The 17,192-nt window shown below is 54.5% G+C and overlaps 1 protein-coding gene across 5 annotated transcripts in view; it reads right to left on the reverse strand.

The window, feature by feature from the left end:
* Positions 1–13,693, reverse strand: part of TRIM9 (tripartite motif containing 9) — a 74,255-nt gene extending 60,562 nt beyond the window's left edge. For all 5 annotated transcript variants that reach the window (XM_071557204.1, XM_071557201.1, XM_071557203.1 and 2 more), the window contains exon 1: positions 12,819–13,693. In XM_071557204.1, the coding sequence (XP_071413305.1) occupies positions 12,819–13,634 (816 nt within the window). In that variant the 5' untranslated portion in view covers positions 13,635–13,693. The remainder of the gene's footprint in view (positions 1–12,818) is intronic.
* Between the last annotated feature and the right edge of the window lie 3,499 nt (positions 13,694–17,192).

Raw genomic sequence — 17,192 nt, forward strand, 5'->3', positions numbered from 1 at the left:
TGATTCCCACAGCCACCACCAGCAAATGACCTCCCTGCCCCTCGATCTGGGCTGTCATCTGTTGTTAGCAGAGCAGGGCAAGGGGCAGTGCCTGCTGCCCTCCGTCCTGCCAGAGGGCACCATCTGAAATGACACATTATCACAACTCTTTGTTGTTGGCTAAAAGAAAAAAATAAAAATCCTGGATCTCGAAATTTCATCTGTTGTGTTCTGGAGGAGGTGAGAAATAATCTCAGAGGTGAGAAACTGTCTCTGCACTGGCTGTGATTCACCAGGCTGTGGGCTCAGCACAAGCCCTTTCGGGGCCTCGTTTCCTTGGAACTCAACGTCAGGATGGGAGAAGTGTCGGTGCAGGGTGGATGGAGGAGCTGTGTGGGTTCTGTGTGACAGTGAGACATGAACCAGCACTGCTGCTCCTCCTGGAAGGAGCCTCACAAAGAGCTGGCTGGGGATTAAAAACAGCACAAGAAAGAGGGAGTCAGCTGAGCCACAAAGGAGCTCCAAGGAAATCTGTGTCGGGACAATCAGAGGCACTTTGACTGCTCCCTCAGACAGCAGGGCTAAGACTTCAGTGGGTTTGCCATGAAAGTCAAAGCTTGTTTTACACTCCTGTCTTGTACCCTGCCAAAGAAAGAGCTCTGTGTTCCCAGGAAACAGTGGCATCTGTCACGGAGCCAAGGGACAACAACGGCTCCCGGCGTTAATCCCGCGCCGCTCGCACATCAAGGGCTCTCACCAATTTACCACCTCGGATGCCCCAAGCCCAGAAAACATTTAAGTCATGCCCTGAAATCTCCGTGACTTCCATTTAAGTCTGAGCAAGCATGAAGTGCTTTCCCAGGGAGGGAGGTCGATGCTCCCATTACATCCCTGATGGGATTTCACCCAGCCCTGACGGCTCCGGCGCCCTCCGCGTTGTTGGAAGCTCCTGGAACAGCTCCACGTGCTCCCTTAGGAATTCACATCACACCACCATGGGGTTGCTGGGCTGGAGGAAGGGAGCTGTGACCCAGCTGGAAGCAGGGAGAGGACAAACAGGGAGGCTGTGCAATTATTTGCCCAGGAGAAGGAGGCAAATCCTCGGCAGGGAGAACAGACCTGCAGCCCACCCCTTCCTTTTCCAGCATCCTCAGGGAAATGTTGCCACAGTTCCCTCCCTCAGTGAAGTATAAACAACCAGAGCTGCACCTGCCAGCAGCTTCCCACTCCTCCCCTGCTCCAGGCTGGATCACTGGGAGCTTTGGGTAACACAGCCCAGCCCTGTCAGGAATCACAGAATCATAGAATGGATTGGGTTGGAAAAGACCTCCGAGATCAGCAAGTCCAACCCTTGGTCCAACTCCAGTCCCTTTACCAGATCATGACACTCAGTGCCACGGCCAAGCTCAGCTGAAAAACCTCCAGGGATGGGGAATCCACCCCCTCTCTGGGCAGCCCATTCCAATCCCTGAGCACTCTCTCTGCAAAGAATTTTTTTCTGCTCTCCAACTTCAATTTCCTCTGGCAGAGCTTGAGCCCATCGTGCCCCCTTGTCCTATTGCTGAGTGCCTGGGAGAAGAGACCAACCCCCACCTGGCCAGAACTTCCCTTCAGGCAGTTCCAGACAGTGCTGAGGTCACCTCTGAGCCTCCTCTTCTCCAGACTAAACACCCCCAGCTCCCTCAGCCTCTCCCCACAGCACTTGTGCTCCACTCCCTTCTCCAGCCTCGTTGCTCTTCTCTGGCCCCGCTCCAGCCCCTCAATCTCTTTCCTCAACTGAGGGGCCCAGAACTGAACACAACACTCAAGGTGTGGCCTCCCCAAGGCAGAGTCCAGGGGAAGGGTCACTGCCCTGGGCCTGCTGGCCACGCTAGTTTGGATCCAGGCCAGGATCCCATTGGCTTTCTTGGCCACCTGGGCACACTGGTGGCTCCTGTTTAGACTCCTGTCAATTAGGAGAGGGAGGGAACAGAGGCTCTGACCCCCAAGCAGTCCATCTTCATCTTGGGATCAATAATGTGCCTTGTTAGAAATAACCCATTTCAAAGCTTGACATAACCCCCTTTCTCCAGCTCCAATGGAGAGTCCACAGCACAGAATCAGAGAAACCTGTTTGGGAAGGGATGTTTTCTTAACAACACACTGGAGTCAAAACCAGGCCTTGGAGTTTGGCTCTAGGGACAGAAAGGTTCTTCCCAAGCAGAAATCCCTCTGGCACAGCAAACCCTCCAGCTAACAAAGGATCAGACACCCTGGGCAGGCAGTGCCCCAAGTGCTGGGCCAGGAATCCCAGAATCAGGGAATGGTTTGGGTTGGAAAGGACCTTCAAAACCATCTTGCTCTAACCATGGGCAGGGACAACTTCCACTATCCCAGGCTGCTCCAAGCCCCATCCAACCTGCCTGGGACACTTCCAGGGATGGGGCAGGAACAGCAGTTCCTTCCATTGCCTACAGCCTGCAAAGGTCAAGAGGTAAAAAGCAAAGAGAAGGAAAATGGTGAAGTTAACAGAAGTAGGGAATTAATATATTTTAATCCAGGGGCATTGGTGACCTGGGAAAACAGAGGGATTTCAGCAGAGAAAACCCCAAGAGCTGCAGGTGGAAAGCGCAGGAGTGATGCTATGGATGCATTATGGACCCTGGAGCTGAAAGCACAGCCATAAACCATCATTAATTCACACAAACGCCCCGATCCTGCTGCAGGGCACCACTGCAAGAGAAGGGAACTGACCATGCAAATCCACAAGGGCCAGCCAGGAACAAGGGAAAAAAGATGGAATTAAGTGCAAGGCTCCAACGCTCAAAAATGTAAAAAAAAAAAAAAAAAAAGACATCCATGATTCAAAGATGCTCCACAGTTTCAGGGCTTGGGCACAAACAGTTTAACTGATATTTCCCAGCTATTGAGGCTTTACACCAGCTGTGGATCCAACCTCCTCCTCCTTCTCCTCTTGGGAAAGGCTCCAGCCCATGGCACTCCAGGCCACATCCATGCAGGCCTTATTAATAACCCAATTCCCATCCTTTTTTTTTTCCAATCCACCAACTCATACAAGGTTAGGAAAGGGGAAAGGGTAATTAGCACTGATGGGAAATCCCTCAACCACTGGAGCCCTCCCAGAGCAATTTGTGCTGCCGCAGAACTGAGTGTGCCCCTATTAACACATCCCTGTATTTCTGTAACCCAGGGAATTTAATGGATAATTAAATGGAAAAATGGGCCTAAAATCCAGTCCATGCTGTGCCTACTGTGCTTCAGGTTGGCATCACCCCTCCCTCACAGGCAGGGATCTCTCTGCCCTCACCTGCTGCTACAGCCACGTGGTACTTCAAGAAAATCTCAAATTTATCTTGCTCTTTCTGCTTAGAAATTCTGCTTTTAGGAGGAAAAATCAAACCCCTGCTGAGCTTTTCCAGCCAGCTCCAGGTCAGGCTGTTGTTCCCAAAGCTGCACCCAGTTCTGAAGACAAAATATGAGTTAGTTCAGACCACAAACAAAATTTTCCTTTGGTGGGAAAGCTGAATCCTTTGACCTGCTGTTCTCAGCTCTGGTCTCCTTTCTGTAATAATCAGGAAGGTGCCACTGCTATGGGGGAGAGCTTCTATATATTTCTAATTATGTGTCTCCCAGTTAAAGAGTTTAATGCCTTTTTATGCCCACCCAGACACCCCTCAATGGTGATCCCAAAGCACTGGTTTACCAAACCATCCTGCCCTTTCCAGTTACACCTTGGATGGTCCACAGGGATTTGAGAAACTCACCCTGAGAGCTTCACTCCTGACAGTAATTCCACCCCAGGCTCTGCCTTTCCTTCTAGGACATCACCTGAGCTGAGGTCACCAGAGATTTACAGCACCAGCTCTCTGGCTTATGTGTTTGCTCTAAATAGATATTTATCCAATTCAAATCCAGCAGGACTATCTCAATGGACAGGGAATGAGTTGGTTTATTTATAAGCCAAATTAACAGGTAAAAATGCATCCCACAGTCCTGTGGAATGTCTCATCCCAAGAACAAGGAAGGGAACAAGGCTGACAAAAGAACAGTTTTGAGAGCTGGGGAGTTGTTAATGTTTCAGCTGAGTTTTTCTTTAATTAGTCTTTCCCACAGCTGGGAAGAGCAATGTAATTCAAAAGCACTCTGAGCTAAGTGAGGATGTGTGTGAATCACACAGGTTCAGCCAGAGCTGCTCAAAGTTCCTTCAAACTTCAGGAAAGAGAAAGAGAATCATAGAATGGATTGGGTTGGAAAAGACCTCTGAGATCATCAAGTCCAACCCTTGATCCAACCCCACTGTGATCACCAGCCCAGGGCACTCTGTGCCCTGGGCTGGTGATCACAGTAGGGTTGGATCAAGATGTGGTGGATTCTCACTCAGTGCCACCTTCATAGAATCACAGAATCATAGAATGGATTGGGTTGGAAAAGACCTCCAAGATCATCGAGTCCAACCCTTGGTCCAACTCCAGTCCCTTTACCAGATCATGGCACTCACTGCCACAGCCAAGCTCAGGTTAAAAACCTCCAGGGATGGGGAATCCACCCCCTCTCTGGGCAGCCCATTCCAATGCCTGAGCACTCTCTCTGCAAAGAATTTCTTTCTGCTCTCCAACTTCAATTTTCCCTGGCAGAGCTTGAGCCCATCGTGCCCCCTTGTCCTATTGCTGAGTGCCTGGGAGAAGAGACCAACCCCCACCTGGCCAGAACTTCCCTTCAGGGAGTTCCAGACAGTGCTGAGGTCACCTCTGAGCTTCCTCTTCTCCAGGCTAAACTCCAGAAATGTCTTAAGATTTCTAGAAAGTACATCACAAGGCTCCCAAAGAGGATGTTTGGGTTATATGTGAACATATGTGTGAATAGAGGAGAGATTTAAATTAGGAATTGGTGGCTGGGAGGGTGGGCAGGCCCTGGCACAGGTTGGACAGAGAAGCTGTGGCTGCCCCATCCCTGGGAGTGTCCCAGGTCAGGTTGGACAGGGCTTGGAGCACCCTGGGATGGTGGAAGGTGTCCCTGCCCATGGCAGGGGTTGGAATAAGATGGTCTTTAAGGTCCCTTCCAACCCAAACCCATCTGTGATTCAATAAGTGATACCAGGCAGAGTTTTTCCTCTAAAATTCAAAGCTTTTGGGGCTGGTGGATTATTTAGAAGAGCAGGAATAAGCAGAGCAGCCCCAAAGCCTCTTAAGATCATGTCCCCAACAGAGATCCATCCTGCACCACTGTCAGCTCTCCAAGTGCATCTTGTGAAACCTGGTAAATAAACAGCAAAGCCTTTTTCTCACTCTCAAGTCATTTACTTAACACCAGGTGCAGTGTTTGCTCTGCTTGCTGATTCTCCTGGTTTTCCAAGCTTAGGGATGTGGTGACAGGGGAACCTCTGGCTGACACATCTGCTGAAAATTCCATGAAGAGACACAAGGAATGATTTTTTTACTCATTACAGCCGTGGTGACCTCCCTGACTTGCACCACAGTAAATGCAGCAATGTCGAGTCATGGGGATCCTTCACTCATAGAGTGGCCAACAGAAGAAAAGAAATGTGGAGAGATTGGAAAAGGTTTGATATTTACAGAGTGCAGGAACCTTCTGGATGAAGAGGAATCCCACCACAGATCAATCTCCATGCTGAGATGCTTGGAAGCCTTTGGAAAGCCTGAGATAAATGATGCAAAACAGCATCACCCTGTCAGGTCAGGGTGTTTTTAGACTTAGAATCCCAGAATGTTTGTGTTGGAAGGGACCTTAAAGGCCAGACTTTTCCAACACTCCTGCCATGGGCAGGGACACCTCCCACCAGCCCAGGTTGCTCCAAGCCCTGTCCAACCTGGTCTTGGACACTCCCAGGGATGGGGCAGCCACAGCTTCTCTGGGCACCTGTGCCAGGGCCTGCCCACCCTCCCAGGGAATTTCTGCCCCATATCTCATCCAAGTTTCCCACTGGAATGGGATGGATGAAGCTGCAGTGATTTACAGTCACTCTGAGATGGCCCTGGGCCCATTTCCATCTGCAAATAAGGACATCTCCTGGCATCAGCTGCTTCCCAGGCTCCAGGAACACCTCGTAGAACTTGCTGTACCACATTACCTTTGATTAACAGGATATCTGTGTTTGCTCCTTCCTCCATTAACTGCAGTAAGTGCAGAGGAAAGAGCCACCTGGCAGAAAGCTGCTTTCTAAATAAATTAAGACAAGGTGGCAGCTTCGTCTCCACATCCAGGGCAAACATAAGCTGGTGTGAATCACAGAATCATTTAGGCTGGAAAAGACCTTTAACTCATCGAGTCCAACTGCCAAGGCCACCACTCACTGTGTCCCCAAGTGCCACATCCACAGGGCTTTTAAATCCCTCCCAGGGATGGGGATCTACCCCTGCCCTGGGCAGCTGTGCCAGGACTGGACAGCCCTTTTGAGGAAGAAATTTTCCTTAATATCCAACCTAAACATTCCCTGGTGCAACTTGAGGATGTTTCCTTTTGTCCTGTGTCTTGTTTCCTGGGAGCAAAGTCTGACCCCCCCCCACCAGGTTCCCCCTCATGTCAGGGAGTTGCAGAGCCAGAAGGTCCCCCCTGAGGCTCCTTTTCTTCAGGTTGAGCCCCCCCAGCTCCCTCAGCCACCTCCTGGTACTCCAAATCCTTCCTCAGCTCCCTCCTGGTCCTCCAGACCCTTCCTCAGCTCCCTCCCGGTGCTCCAGACCCTTCCTCAGCTCCCTCCCGGTGCTCCAGACCCTTCCTCAGCTCCCTCCTGGTCCTCCAGACCCTTCCTCAGTTCCCTCCTGGTGCTCCAGACCCTTCCTCAGCTCCCTCCTGGTCCTCCAGACCCTTCCTCAGCTCCCTCCCGGTGCTCCAGACCCTTCCTCAGCTCCCTCCTGGTCCTCCAGACCCTTCCTCAGTTCCCTCCTGGTGCTCCAGACCCTTCCTCAGCTCCCTTCTGGTACTCCAAATCCTTCCTCAGCTCCCTCCTGGTGCTCCAGACCCTTTCTCAGCTCCCTCCTGGCTCTCCAGACCCTTCCTCAGCTCCCTCCTGGTGCTCCAGACCCTTCCCCGGGTCCCTCCTGGTGCTCCAAACCCTTTCTCAGCTCCCTCCTGGTTCTCCAGACCCTTCCTCAGCTCCCTCTTGGTTCTCCAGACCCTTCCTCAGCTCCCTCCTGGTGCTCCAGACCTTTCCCCAGATCCCTCCTGGTGCTCCAGACCCTTCCTCAGCTCCCTCCTGGTGCTCCAGACCTTTCCCCAGGTCCCTCCTGGTGCTCCAGACCCTTCCCCAGGTCCCTCCTGGTGCTCCAGCCCCGACATTTCGCTGCTTTTTCCAACTTTAAGGCATCCCAGCCTGTTTGCCCCTCTCTCAGCCCCAGCAGAATTGCTGGGCATTGCTGGAGGAGAGGACAGACCCTGCTGCTGCAGACAGCAGGTGATGGAGCCAGAGTGGTGGGATTTGGGAAGGCCATCACACCAAGGCTTGGGAAAGGGCACGGCTGGACACAGGGAAACATTAAGGATTCTCAGCAGCAAATGTTTTACTTTGCAAAACAAACAGATCTTGGTCATACAGCAACTCCCTGGATACCTCTCCAAGCACTGCAGGGCTACAGGAATTCCCAGAGATCCAACAGCACCACATTCCCAGTGCTCAGAAAAGCAACTCTCTCCAGAAGTTCCAACAGAGGAGCCCGGCCAAGGGAGCCAAAGAAAAGCTCTGCCTGCCCACCCCTGACTTGGCTCCTGTGCCCACACTGAGAGACTGGCAGGGTTTGCCACCCCTGTGCAGAACAGCTGGAATAAAGTCCTGCTGTGCACAGGAGTTTTGGTTTTTAATAGGGCTTGATTCCCATCTGTGCTAATGAGAGTCTGGAGGAGCTGAGGTGACACCTAATTAGCCCCTGATTGCTGACCATCATTACTGATTCCACACAGCTGACTCCACACAGTGTGGAATGCAGATTCTCAGGGTTTTGCAATCCCAGGACAATTTGTGTCTTTGGAATGGGCAATCCCATCCCAGACAGTTAAATCCAATGGAGAACTATAATGGACAGAATTATTTACCTTCCACTGGAGTCAAGACCTGTTTCTGCTCCACTCCAAGAGGAACTGGACAGGCTGCCTGACCTGCTCCTCAAGGCATAACAGAGAGTGGTCCCACCCCAGAGCCTTGGGGTACAATCATGGATTTGTTTGGGTTGGAAAAGATCTTTAAGTCCAACAGTGCCACATCCACAGAGTTTTTAAATCCCTCCAGGAATCCACCACATTCCTTTACAGGACCCCTCACCTGCTTCACTGCCCTGCTTTGGATGCACAAGGAATGGGAATGGGATGGCAGAGCAGGGAAGAGGCAAAGCCCTGTGAGACCCTGTGGAGAATCCCACGATCCCAACCCAAAGCAGAGGGAAGCTTTTTGCTGCATTGCTCAAAAAGAGGGCAGGAACTCCTCACCACGACCACTGACCCCTTCAGCCTTTTTTTCTGTGCACAGCAGATCCAGGTTCAGCCTTGCTGCAGTTGGGATAGTCATCTCCAAGACAAAAGCAGCCTCTGGCAGGCAGGAGCCACCCCAGGGAGGGTGTCCAGCCATGGGGTTAGAGGTGTCAGGGGCTCTGCAGGGCACAGCCAGATAAGAGAGTGGTGTGCAACCCACAAGGGGAAAGTTTGGGCAGGAATAACTGCTCTGCATCACTCTGTCCATTGCCTAACCCAAAACCTGCTTCAAACCTGCTACCAGAACCCACCAACTCCTGGAGACATTCTCAACATGTACCAGCACGGGTAAAATGTTTTTAAGACAGAGCTTGATCAGCTGATGGATGGGATTCCAGGGCTGTCAGAGATAGGAGAGACCCCAGAGACCCCTACCAGTCCCTGGGTATTTGCACATCCACATCCATCCATCCATCTTTGTATCCATCTATCTGTGAAAACACATTACGGAGCTGCTGAGCCTGCACTCAGCACACGTTTCCCAGCAAAAGCAAGAGGGACTGGGATGTGCAAAGAATAAATGATTCAGCTCCATCTTGTGCTTCTGCTTCTGACATGCCAAGCAGCACTCCAGCTTGTGGGGATAAAATCCAGACAGCTGCAATATCTGTACAAAACTGGGACAATTCAGATTAAAACCCCATTTTCCTCTGAATATTTACCTCTCTCCTGACAACTGTCCTGAAAGGGAGACAGGAGAGGAGAGGATTTCCCACAATCTGTGTCTGGCTTAGAAATCCCAGCTCCCTGAATTACAACTGATTGTGCCTCAGCACAGATTATTTTGAAAGGATCATCTGTGAGAGCCACACAAGTGACAAGGGGGGCAGAGCCCAAAGAGGGCTGGGAGAAGCCCTTTGCTCTCCCTTCCACGCTGCACTTAACGCGGATTGCCCAGGGCTTGGCAATCACCTACTGGGGCGTGAATGGAGCTGCTTTCAAGAACAGCAGCTGATGGAGGCTCTCTGGGGTCAGGGCGGGCTGCAGGGACAATCACAACCTCCCTGGGTCACAAATGAGGAGCACAGATGGATGGCAAGGAGAATTTCACACCTGGAGGTGTGGGAAGGGCAGGAGAGAATTCAGGAGCTGGCTGATGGGTGTAAACTAAAAGAGGGTTGATTTAGGTGGGGTTATTGGGAAGGAATTCCTGGCTGGGAGGGTGGGCAGGCCCTGGCACAGGTTGCCCCATCCCTGGAAGTGTCCAAGGCCAGCTTGGATAGGGCTTGGAGCAACCAGGGACAGTGAAAGGTGTCCCTGCCCATGGCAGGGGTGTGAGCAAGATGATCTTTAAGGCCCCTTCCAACACAAAACATTCCATGATTCCTAAGCCTGTCCTTTCCTCAGAGCTGTAGGGAATCATTCCACTGCTCATCAGGGAGAAAAGATCAGGCAAACAGGGACAGACACCCTTTTAGCAAGTCTGGCCCTTCAAAAAACAACACTCAGATGCTTTTCCATGAGTTTCACTGCTCAAATCTGCAGATGTTCTGATTCCTAATGCCCAGACTCAACCAGTATAAAGCTTGGAACTCAACAGTATTGATTTAATAGATTGGATAACAAAAATCAAGGTCAACAGCCTCTTGCCTTGATTTTGTCAGATGGCACCTCAGGGAGCAATTCGAGCTCTGGCCCTGAAATCGCTCCTTCAATTATCCCATAACAACACATTTGACACAACAGACTCTCTTCCCTCCCCAACAAAGCAACACCAGGGCAGAGCCAGGAACCCCTGCAGAGCCACAGCTCACTCAAAGCAGGTGTGACTTCACTAGTCCATTTCTAAAAGTCTGAAAGCAATTGCAGGAAAATCATTATCTGAAATAACGTTCCAGCTCCACGTCTGTGAACTACATCAATGAAATCCTGCATGGCCACAGCTCTCCTCTGGGAAAAGGTGTTTTGAAGGAAAAGCTAAGCATTCAGGGAAGGATAACCCACCTTAATGAAGAACACAGGGGCTGAAGTATTTGAGTGCTTGCACATAAAGTTGTCCAGATGCTCACATGTGTATCAGTGCCTTGCTGCACCTCAGCCAACACAGGGAAAGCCAAAACCTTATGGAAAGGTCTGATCCCTTCTCTTGTTTTGGAGGCCAACACTGACAGTTGGACCCAGCTCTGCTGGTGCTCTGTCAGCTCAGACCAAATGGGTTCATCCTCCACCAAGAGCTGAGCCAGGAGGAACAGACTCTGGAGAACAGGCTGCTCTTGCACAGAGAGCACTCCCTGGGTTTCATAACAGGCAAGAGGAATAAGATGCCCACAGCATCCAATGGTCCATGCCATGCTAACACAGAGTCATGGAATGGGTGAGCTTGGAAGGGACCACAGTGGGTCATTTGATCCACCCTCCCTGCTCAAACAGGGGTCCCCAGAGCCTGTTCCTTGGGATTGTGTCCAGGTGGCTTTTGAGTATCTCTGCTGAGTGGGACTCCACATCTCCTCTGGGAAGCCACATTAGAATCAAAGAATTCCACCACGGTTCGGGTTGGATGGGACCTTAAAGCTCATCTCATTCCAACCCCCTGCTATGAGAATGGACACCTTCCACTAGACCAGGTTGCTCCAAGCCCCATCCAGTGTGGCCTGAACAATAAAGAACAATTTCCTTATGTTCAGGTGGAAATCTCTGTGTTCCAGTCTCTGTTCATTGGCTGTTGTCCTGTTTCTTGGCTCCATCCTCTGGCACCCTCCTTGAGAGCCCTCGTGCTGCTGTGACCAGGGCAGCAGTGCCATGGTGCTCCTGGGCAGCAGTTGGGTGCTCCTGCCAGCTTTGGGATCAGTGACTGCACCCTGTGCATGAGGACCAGGGCACGGGCACCCAAACTGCTCTGGCAACATGGGCTTCATCCCTGCAGGAATGCTGGGAAGCCAGAGAGGAGGTGCCCCCACTCCCAGCAAAAAGGAGTCAGGAAAAGCCCCTCCAGCAGCAAGAGGCACCACTGAACCCTTCCTCCCACAACAACATAATGTGTTACCCTTTTTGGGGCACCATGACAAGTGCCAGCTTGTCCCTGCGTGCCCCCAGTGACCCAATTCGGGGGGCAGAGCTGCAGCCCAGCAATCCTCATCCTCCACAGACCACACACTTCCAAAGCAGGACTGAGACATTCCTGGAAAGCAATCCAGCCGAGTCCCTTCCACCAGGCAGGTCACACCGCCCCACATCACTCCCCAGCGCCTTGTCACGGGTCCTCCCACCTGCTCCTGCCCGCTCAGATTTGCTGGAGAGGGGGCCAATTATTCCAATGTTCAGCCAAGGAGTGACGCCCATCCCCTTGTGCCCTGTCCACCCGCGTCCCAGTCACTTCTGCCCCAGTTCCTTCGGTCACTGGAGGAGGGAGGGAGGCGGCGGGGCGGATGGAGCGGAGCTGAAGCTGGTGATGGCACATCCCTGCCCCAAGCGCTGGGATGCTCCGGTCCAGCGTGGACGTGTGTGGGAGTGAGTACGCTCCGGAGAGCTGATCGGTATTCAGGGAATGGCTCCGTTATCGCGCTGCCATCCCTCCTCCTCCTCCTCCTCCTCCTCCCTGTGGCTCCATGTGCCGGAGGAGGTGGCACCCCTTCCCCAGCAGCACCCCACGGCACGCAGCTTCCACATCCCGGAGATTTCACACCCCCCATCCTCCCAAAAACATCGCTCCCTGTTGCTTTCCCAGCTCTGCGGCGCGGATGTCTCTGATCCACCTCCACATCCTGTCAGGCATGATTTGGGGACCCACAGGGAGCATCACCTGCACAGTCTGGGGACCCATGGGGGGAGCATCACCCGCACGGTTTGGGGACCCATGGGGAGCATCACCCGCACAGTCTGGGGACCCATGGGGGGAGCATCACCCGCACGGTTTGGGGACCCACAGGGAGCATCACCCGCACGGTTTGGGGACCCATGGGGAGCATCATCCGCACGGTTTGGGGACCCATGGGGAGCATCATCTGCACAGTCTGGGGACCCACGGGGAGCATCATCTGCACAGTCTGGGGACCCATGGGGGGAGCATCACCCACACGGTTTGGGGACCCATGGGGAGCATCATCCGCACGGTCTGGGGACCCACGGGGAGCATCACCTGCATGGTTTTGGAAGCATCACCGGCACGGTTTGGGGACCCACGGGGAGCATCACCTGCACGGTTTGGGGACCATCACCTGCATGGTTTGGGGACCCATGGGGAGCACCACCTGCGCGATGCCAACCTCCCCGTGCCGACAGGGCAACGCTCCTCTCCCGCAGGGGTGCAAAACGCAGTGCGAGAGGGCGGCTGAGGATGCTGCGGGAGGTGGGATGTGCGGGTCAAGGTGTGCCGGGCAGGTGCCCCCTCCCCACAGCGGTGAGCGCATCCCGAGGCCGGGGCTCACCTTGTGGAGCTTCCACATGGCTCCCAACGCCTTGACCTCGTGGCTGGAGTGCTTGCCCTCCTCCAGGCACTGGTAGCAGACCGGGCTCTTGCACTGCACGCAGTACATGCTGTGGTTCTCCAGCTCGTGGTCGGTGCAGGTGGAGATCTTGCGGGGGCTGAGCCGGCGGCTGACGCGGCCCTGGGCCGGGGGCACCAGGCGATGCTTGGCCAGCGGCCCCCGCGGCGGGTGGCACCGCAGGCGACACGGGTCGCAGTAGAACACGTCGCACTGCTCGCACATCACGGCCGCCTCCTTGGGCGCCTTCTCGCAGAGCTGGCACCGCAGGGCCGCCGCCCTGCCCTGCTGGTAGCGGTCGATGACGCCCTCGAGCAGCCGGTTGCGGGGGAAGCCCCGCAGTCCGCGCTCGTCCAGCACCAGGCTGCGGTGGCACTGCGGGCAGGTCAGGCACGCGTTGCGCGGCGGCGGCGGCGGGGCCAGCGCGGCGGGGGGCGGCGGGGCGGCCGGCGGGAACACCCGCACCCCGTTCGGGGACTTCTGGCACGGCGTGGTGGGCGCGCTGGCGAACCCCCCGTAGGAGCCGTAGCCGCTGTCGGCCTCGCTGTACAGGCTCATCTTGTCCAGGTCCAGGTAGTCATAGTCGGAGACGGCCGAGCCCGAGGCGCGCCGGCTCTGCGGAGACTCCGAGTCCGGCGTTTGCACCAGGATGTTGCGGGCGCACGCCTGGCACAGGTTGTGCGAGCAGGGCAGGATGATGGGCTCCCTGTAGAAGGAGCCGCACACCGGGCATTTCAGCTCCTCTTCCATCTCTTCCATAGGGGAGGGACGGAGGGGCCGCGGCAGAGCCCGAGGAGCGCGACCCGCACCGCACCGCGCCTGGGCGCCGACTGCCGCCCGCCCGCCGCGCGCCGCCGCGCGCCGCGCCCCACGCCCCGCCCCGCGCCTTCCCATTGGCCAGCCCGCCGGCGCGGGGGCGCGCTCCGCCTCGCGATTGGCTCTCCCGTCTGTCAATCAGCCCGGCGTCCCGCCCCCTCTCCGGCGGCGGCGCTGCGGGCGCTGCGCTCGGGGCTGCGGCGGGGCCGGTGTGGGGTCGGTGCGGAGCGCGGGGGCTGCGCGGGGGATCCGCGCATCGATCTGCGGCTCTCCCTTCCCTCTCCTCCCCTCCGCCCCGGCCCCCGGGGAGCGCCCCCGCGCCTTGACGCCCTCCGGCCCCACGTTTCTCGCCCTCCCTGCGGGCAGCCCGCGGTGCCCGCAGCATCCCGCCCCTGGGATACAGCCACGCTCTCGCAGTTCCCCCTCTTGGCAGCGCAAGGTGACTTTGGGAGTGCTGGAGGCGAGGAGTCTGCTGAGGGATTAGGTGATGAGGCTGTAGTGGTAATTATTAAGAGCGGCCGCACGTGTGCGATAAATCGCATCAGGCTCCATAATCCTGTGGCTTCCCACTGCTCGCACCGGTGGGATGCGGGGATGCCCTGCGTGGGGAGTGGGACGCGGTCCCTGAGCCTGCGACGCCCCCGTGGGGACACGCTCCGCCACTGGAGAGCGGGAATGGGACCCTGCTAAGGTCTTAAAAATATCCTGGCAACGGGCAGTGTGGAATAGCGGATCCTGTTCAGTCAACGGAAAAATAAGATTGCTTGGACTGTCTTGGTGTTATCTCTTTTCTCTCTCTCTCTGTGCACACATTTGGCGCTGCCCATTAGTCCAGCTCCTCTGTGCCTCCTGTGCTGGTGGCTTTGGATGGTGTCCAGCACTGGGGTCCCAACATCAGAAGGATGTGGAGCTGCTGGAATGAATCCAGGGGAGGCCATGGAGATGCTCCCAGGGCTGCAGCTCCTCTGTCTGGAGCCAGGCTGGGAAAGCTGGGGGTGTTCACCTGGAGAAGAGAAGGCTCCAGGGAGACCTGAGAGCACCTTGCAGTGCCTAAAGGGGCTCCAGGAGAGCTGGAGAGGGAGTTTGGACAAGGGTGTCTGGTGACAGGACAGGGGAAATGACTACAAACTGCTAGATGGGATATTGGGAAGGAATTCTTTTCTGTGAGGGTGGGCAGGCCCTGGCACAGGTGCCCAGAGAAGCTGTGGCTGCCCCATCCCTGGAAGTATCCCAGGCCAGGATGGACAGGGCTTGGAGCAGCCTGGGCTGGTGGGAGGTGTCCCTGCCCATAGCAGGGGGTGGAGCAGGTTGATCTTAATGTCCCTTCCAACCCCAACCATTGTAGGATTCTATGACTTGTCTTGGGAGAGGATCCGTGACCTGAGAAGAACAATGTGGGAGTTTGGGAGCAGAGAGTCCAGCCTGGGGCTGGAATTTGGAGCTCAGAGGGGCTGCAGAGTCTCTGCAAAGCCACTGTTGGGGCAGTGAGGGGCAGAAGTTCAGCTTCTGATCCTTTATGTGGGGTGTGGGGCCATGGCCTAAGGGAAAGGATGACCCTTACCACAGTTCAGGGCTGTTCCCAGGGATGCAGGAATGGTGGCTTTGGGATCCTGATGCTCAATGCTAAGCCCTGGTGTGACACAAGGGGACTGGTGGCAAAGCTGGGGAAACTGAGGCAGGTTCGCAGCAACTCCACAGGAGCTGTGAGGGGGTGAGGGCTGGATGCAGACAGGCCCCTGTGCTGAGAGTTTTGGCTAGTCCAGGACTAAGGACCAAGACTTGAGCTTAGCTGGATCTTCCTGACCATGAGCTGAGAGGTGGGGGAGCCTCTTCTGAGACTCTTCAGGGTCATTAAGTGCTCTCAGAGCCCCATCTTGGTGTGATGGTCCCACTGGTTGGGATGATCTCATGGCATCCAGGAGAGGCAGTGACCTGCATGGCACTGGAAATGTCCTGACAAAATGGGACAGTCCCCAGTGCTGGCTCCTCTGGCTGCTTGTACATCCAAATACAGAGTGCACAGAACTGGTTTGGGTCCTGGTATCCCAGAAATCAAGGTTAGTTTTTGAAACAGTCAAGCCACCACTGGCCACCACTTTTGGTGCACCTGTTTCCACAGTGGGGAGATGGCAGAAGAACTGGGGGCCACCCTTGGGCTGTGTGTCCGGTACCTGATGGGACACTCTAAGGGTCTCTGTGGGTCTGTGCAGTTCCTTGGATCCCGTGAGCAGGTGCCAAGCTCCCACACTGGCATTCAGCTGGAGAAGAAGCCCACGGGCTGAGCTGCACAAGGAAGGCACCACCACCACTCAGCCTGAAAAGGAAGGACAAGCGATAAGGAGAAAAGCACTTTCCGAGTGCTCTTCCTTTCTGCTCCATTCTTTATTTTGTCCTTTCTGCCTCCTCCTGCTGGCTCCATATCGACCGTGGCTTCCCCTGGACTCTGCTGTGCACTCCTCATTTGCTTCCTTTCGGTGTCTGCTCAGAGCTGATCATTTTTTCCCTGCTCTCATTCCTCGAGCTGCCCTTTTCCCAAAGTAAAACCATCACTCCTTGTTTGCCTCTCGTTTCCCATGGCCATTTTTCACCCTGGCAGGTCTGGGATTGCTGGAGAGATCCTGGTGATTGTGGAAACAGGCAGAAAGAGGAGAAAGCCCTACCAAGAGGAACTCAGCCAGCACATTTGGAAGCAACACTTGGTCATAAACATTCAGTTATTTTCTTCTTGGCACTGCAGCTTGTGCTTTCCCTGTTGTCCCAGTGAGCATTCCCGTGCTCTGGCTGGGCATTATTTACAGCTGTCACAGTTGTCACTGTCCTGAGATCTGTGCAGCTCTGAACCTGCAAAAATTACTTGTCCCACCTTCAACATTCATTTGTTTGATGTCACTGTGATCAGCAATTCCAAGTTAAAGGATGGAGAAGTCATCCTGATCTAAGCTGGCTCCTGCTTTTCTCGTGTGGCTCTTGCCAGCTGTTTCATCTTTACACAGAATCATGGAATCATTTAGGTTGGAAAAGACCTCCAAGATCATTGAGTCCAACCTTGGACTGATCCCCACCTTGTCACCCAGAGCAGAGCACTGAGTGCCATATCCAGTAATTCCTTGGATAACTCCAGGGATGGGGACTCCACCACCTCCCTGGGCAGCCCCTTCCAATGCCTGACAACCCATTCCATGAAGAAATTCCTGAATTTTCCAGCTTTAGAAGCAGCTCCACCTCTGCCATGGGAACAGTGTATCCCTGTTTCTGTTGCAAGCAGCTTCTGTTCTGGGGGCTGTGGAAGACTCTGTGGGGCTGAGATAAATTAAAGTCATTGGGATTCTGTAAGTGCTGTTGGATCCTCTTGGGGAATCATAATAATGGGGACATCAATCACCTGCTCCTGACCATTCCCCTCCATGCCCTGCCAGCCTCCATATATCATAGAATCATGGAATGGTTTGGGTTGGAAGGAACCTTCAAAATGACCTCGTTCCAACCCCTTGCCATGGGCAG

This window comes from Pithys albifrons, chromosome 6, assembly GCF_047495875.1.
Source record: "Pithys albifrons albifrons isolate INPA30051 chromosome 6, PitAlb_v1, whole genome shotgun sequence".
NCBI lineage: Eukaryota > Metazoa > Chordata > Aves > Passeriformes > Thamnophilidae > Pithys > Pithys albifrons.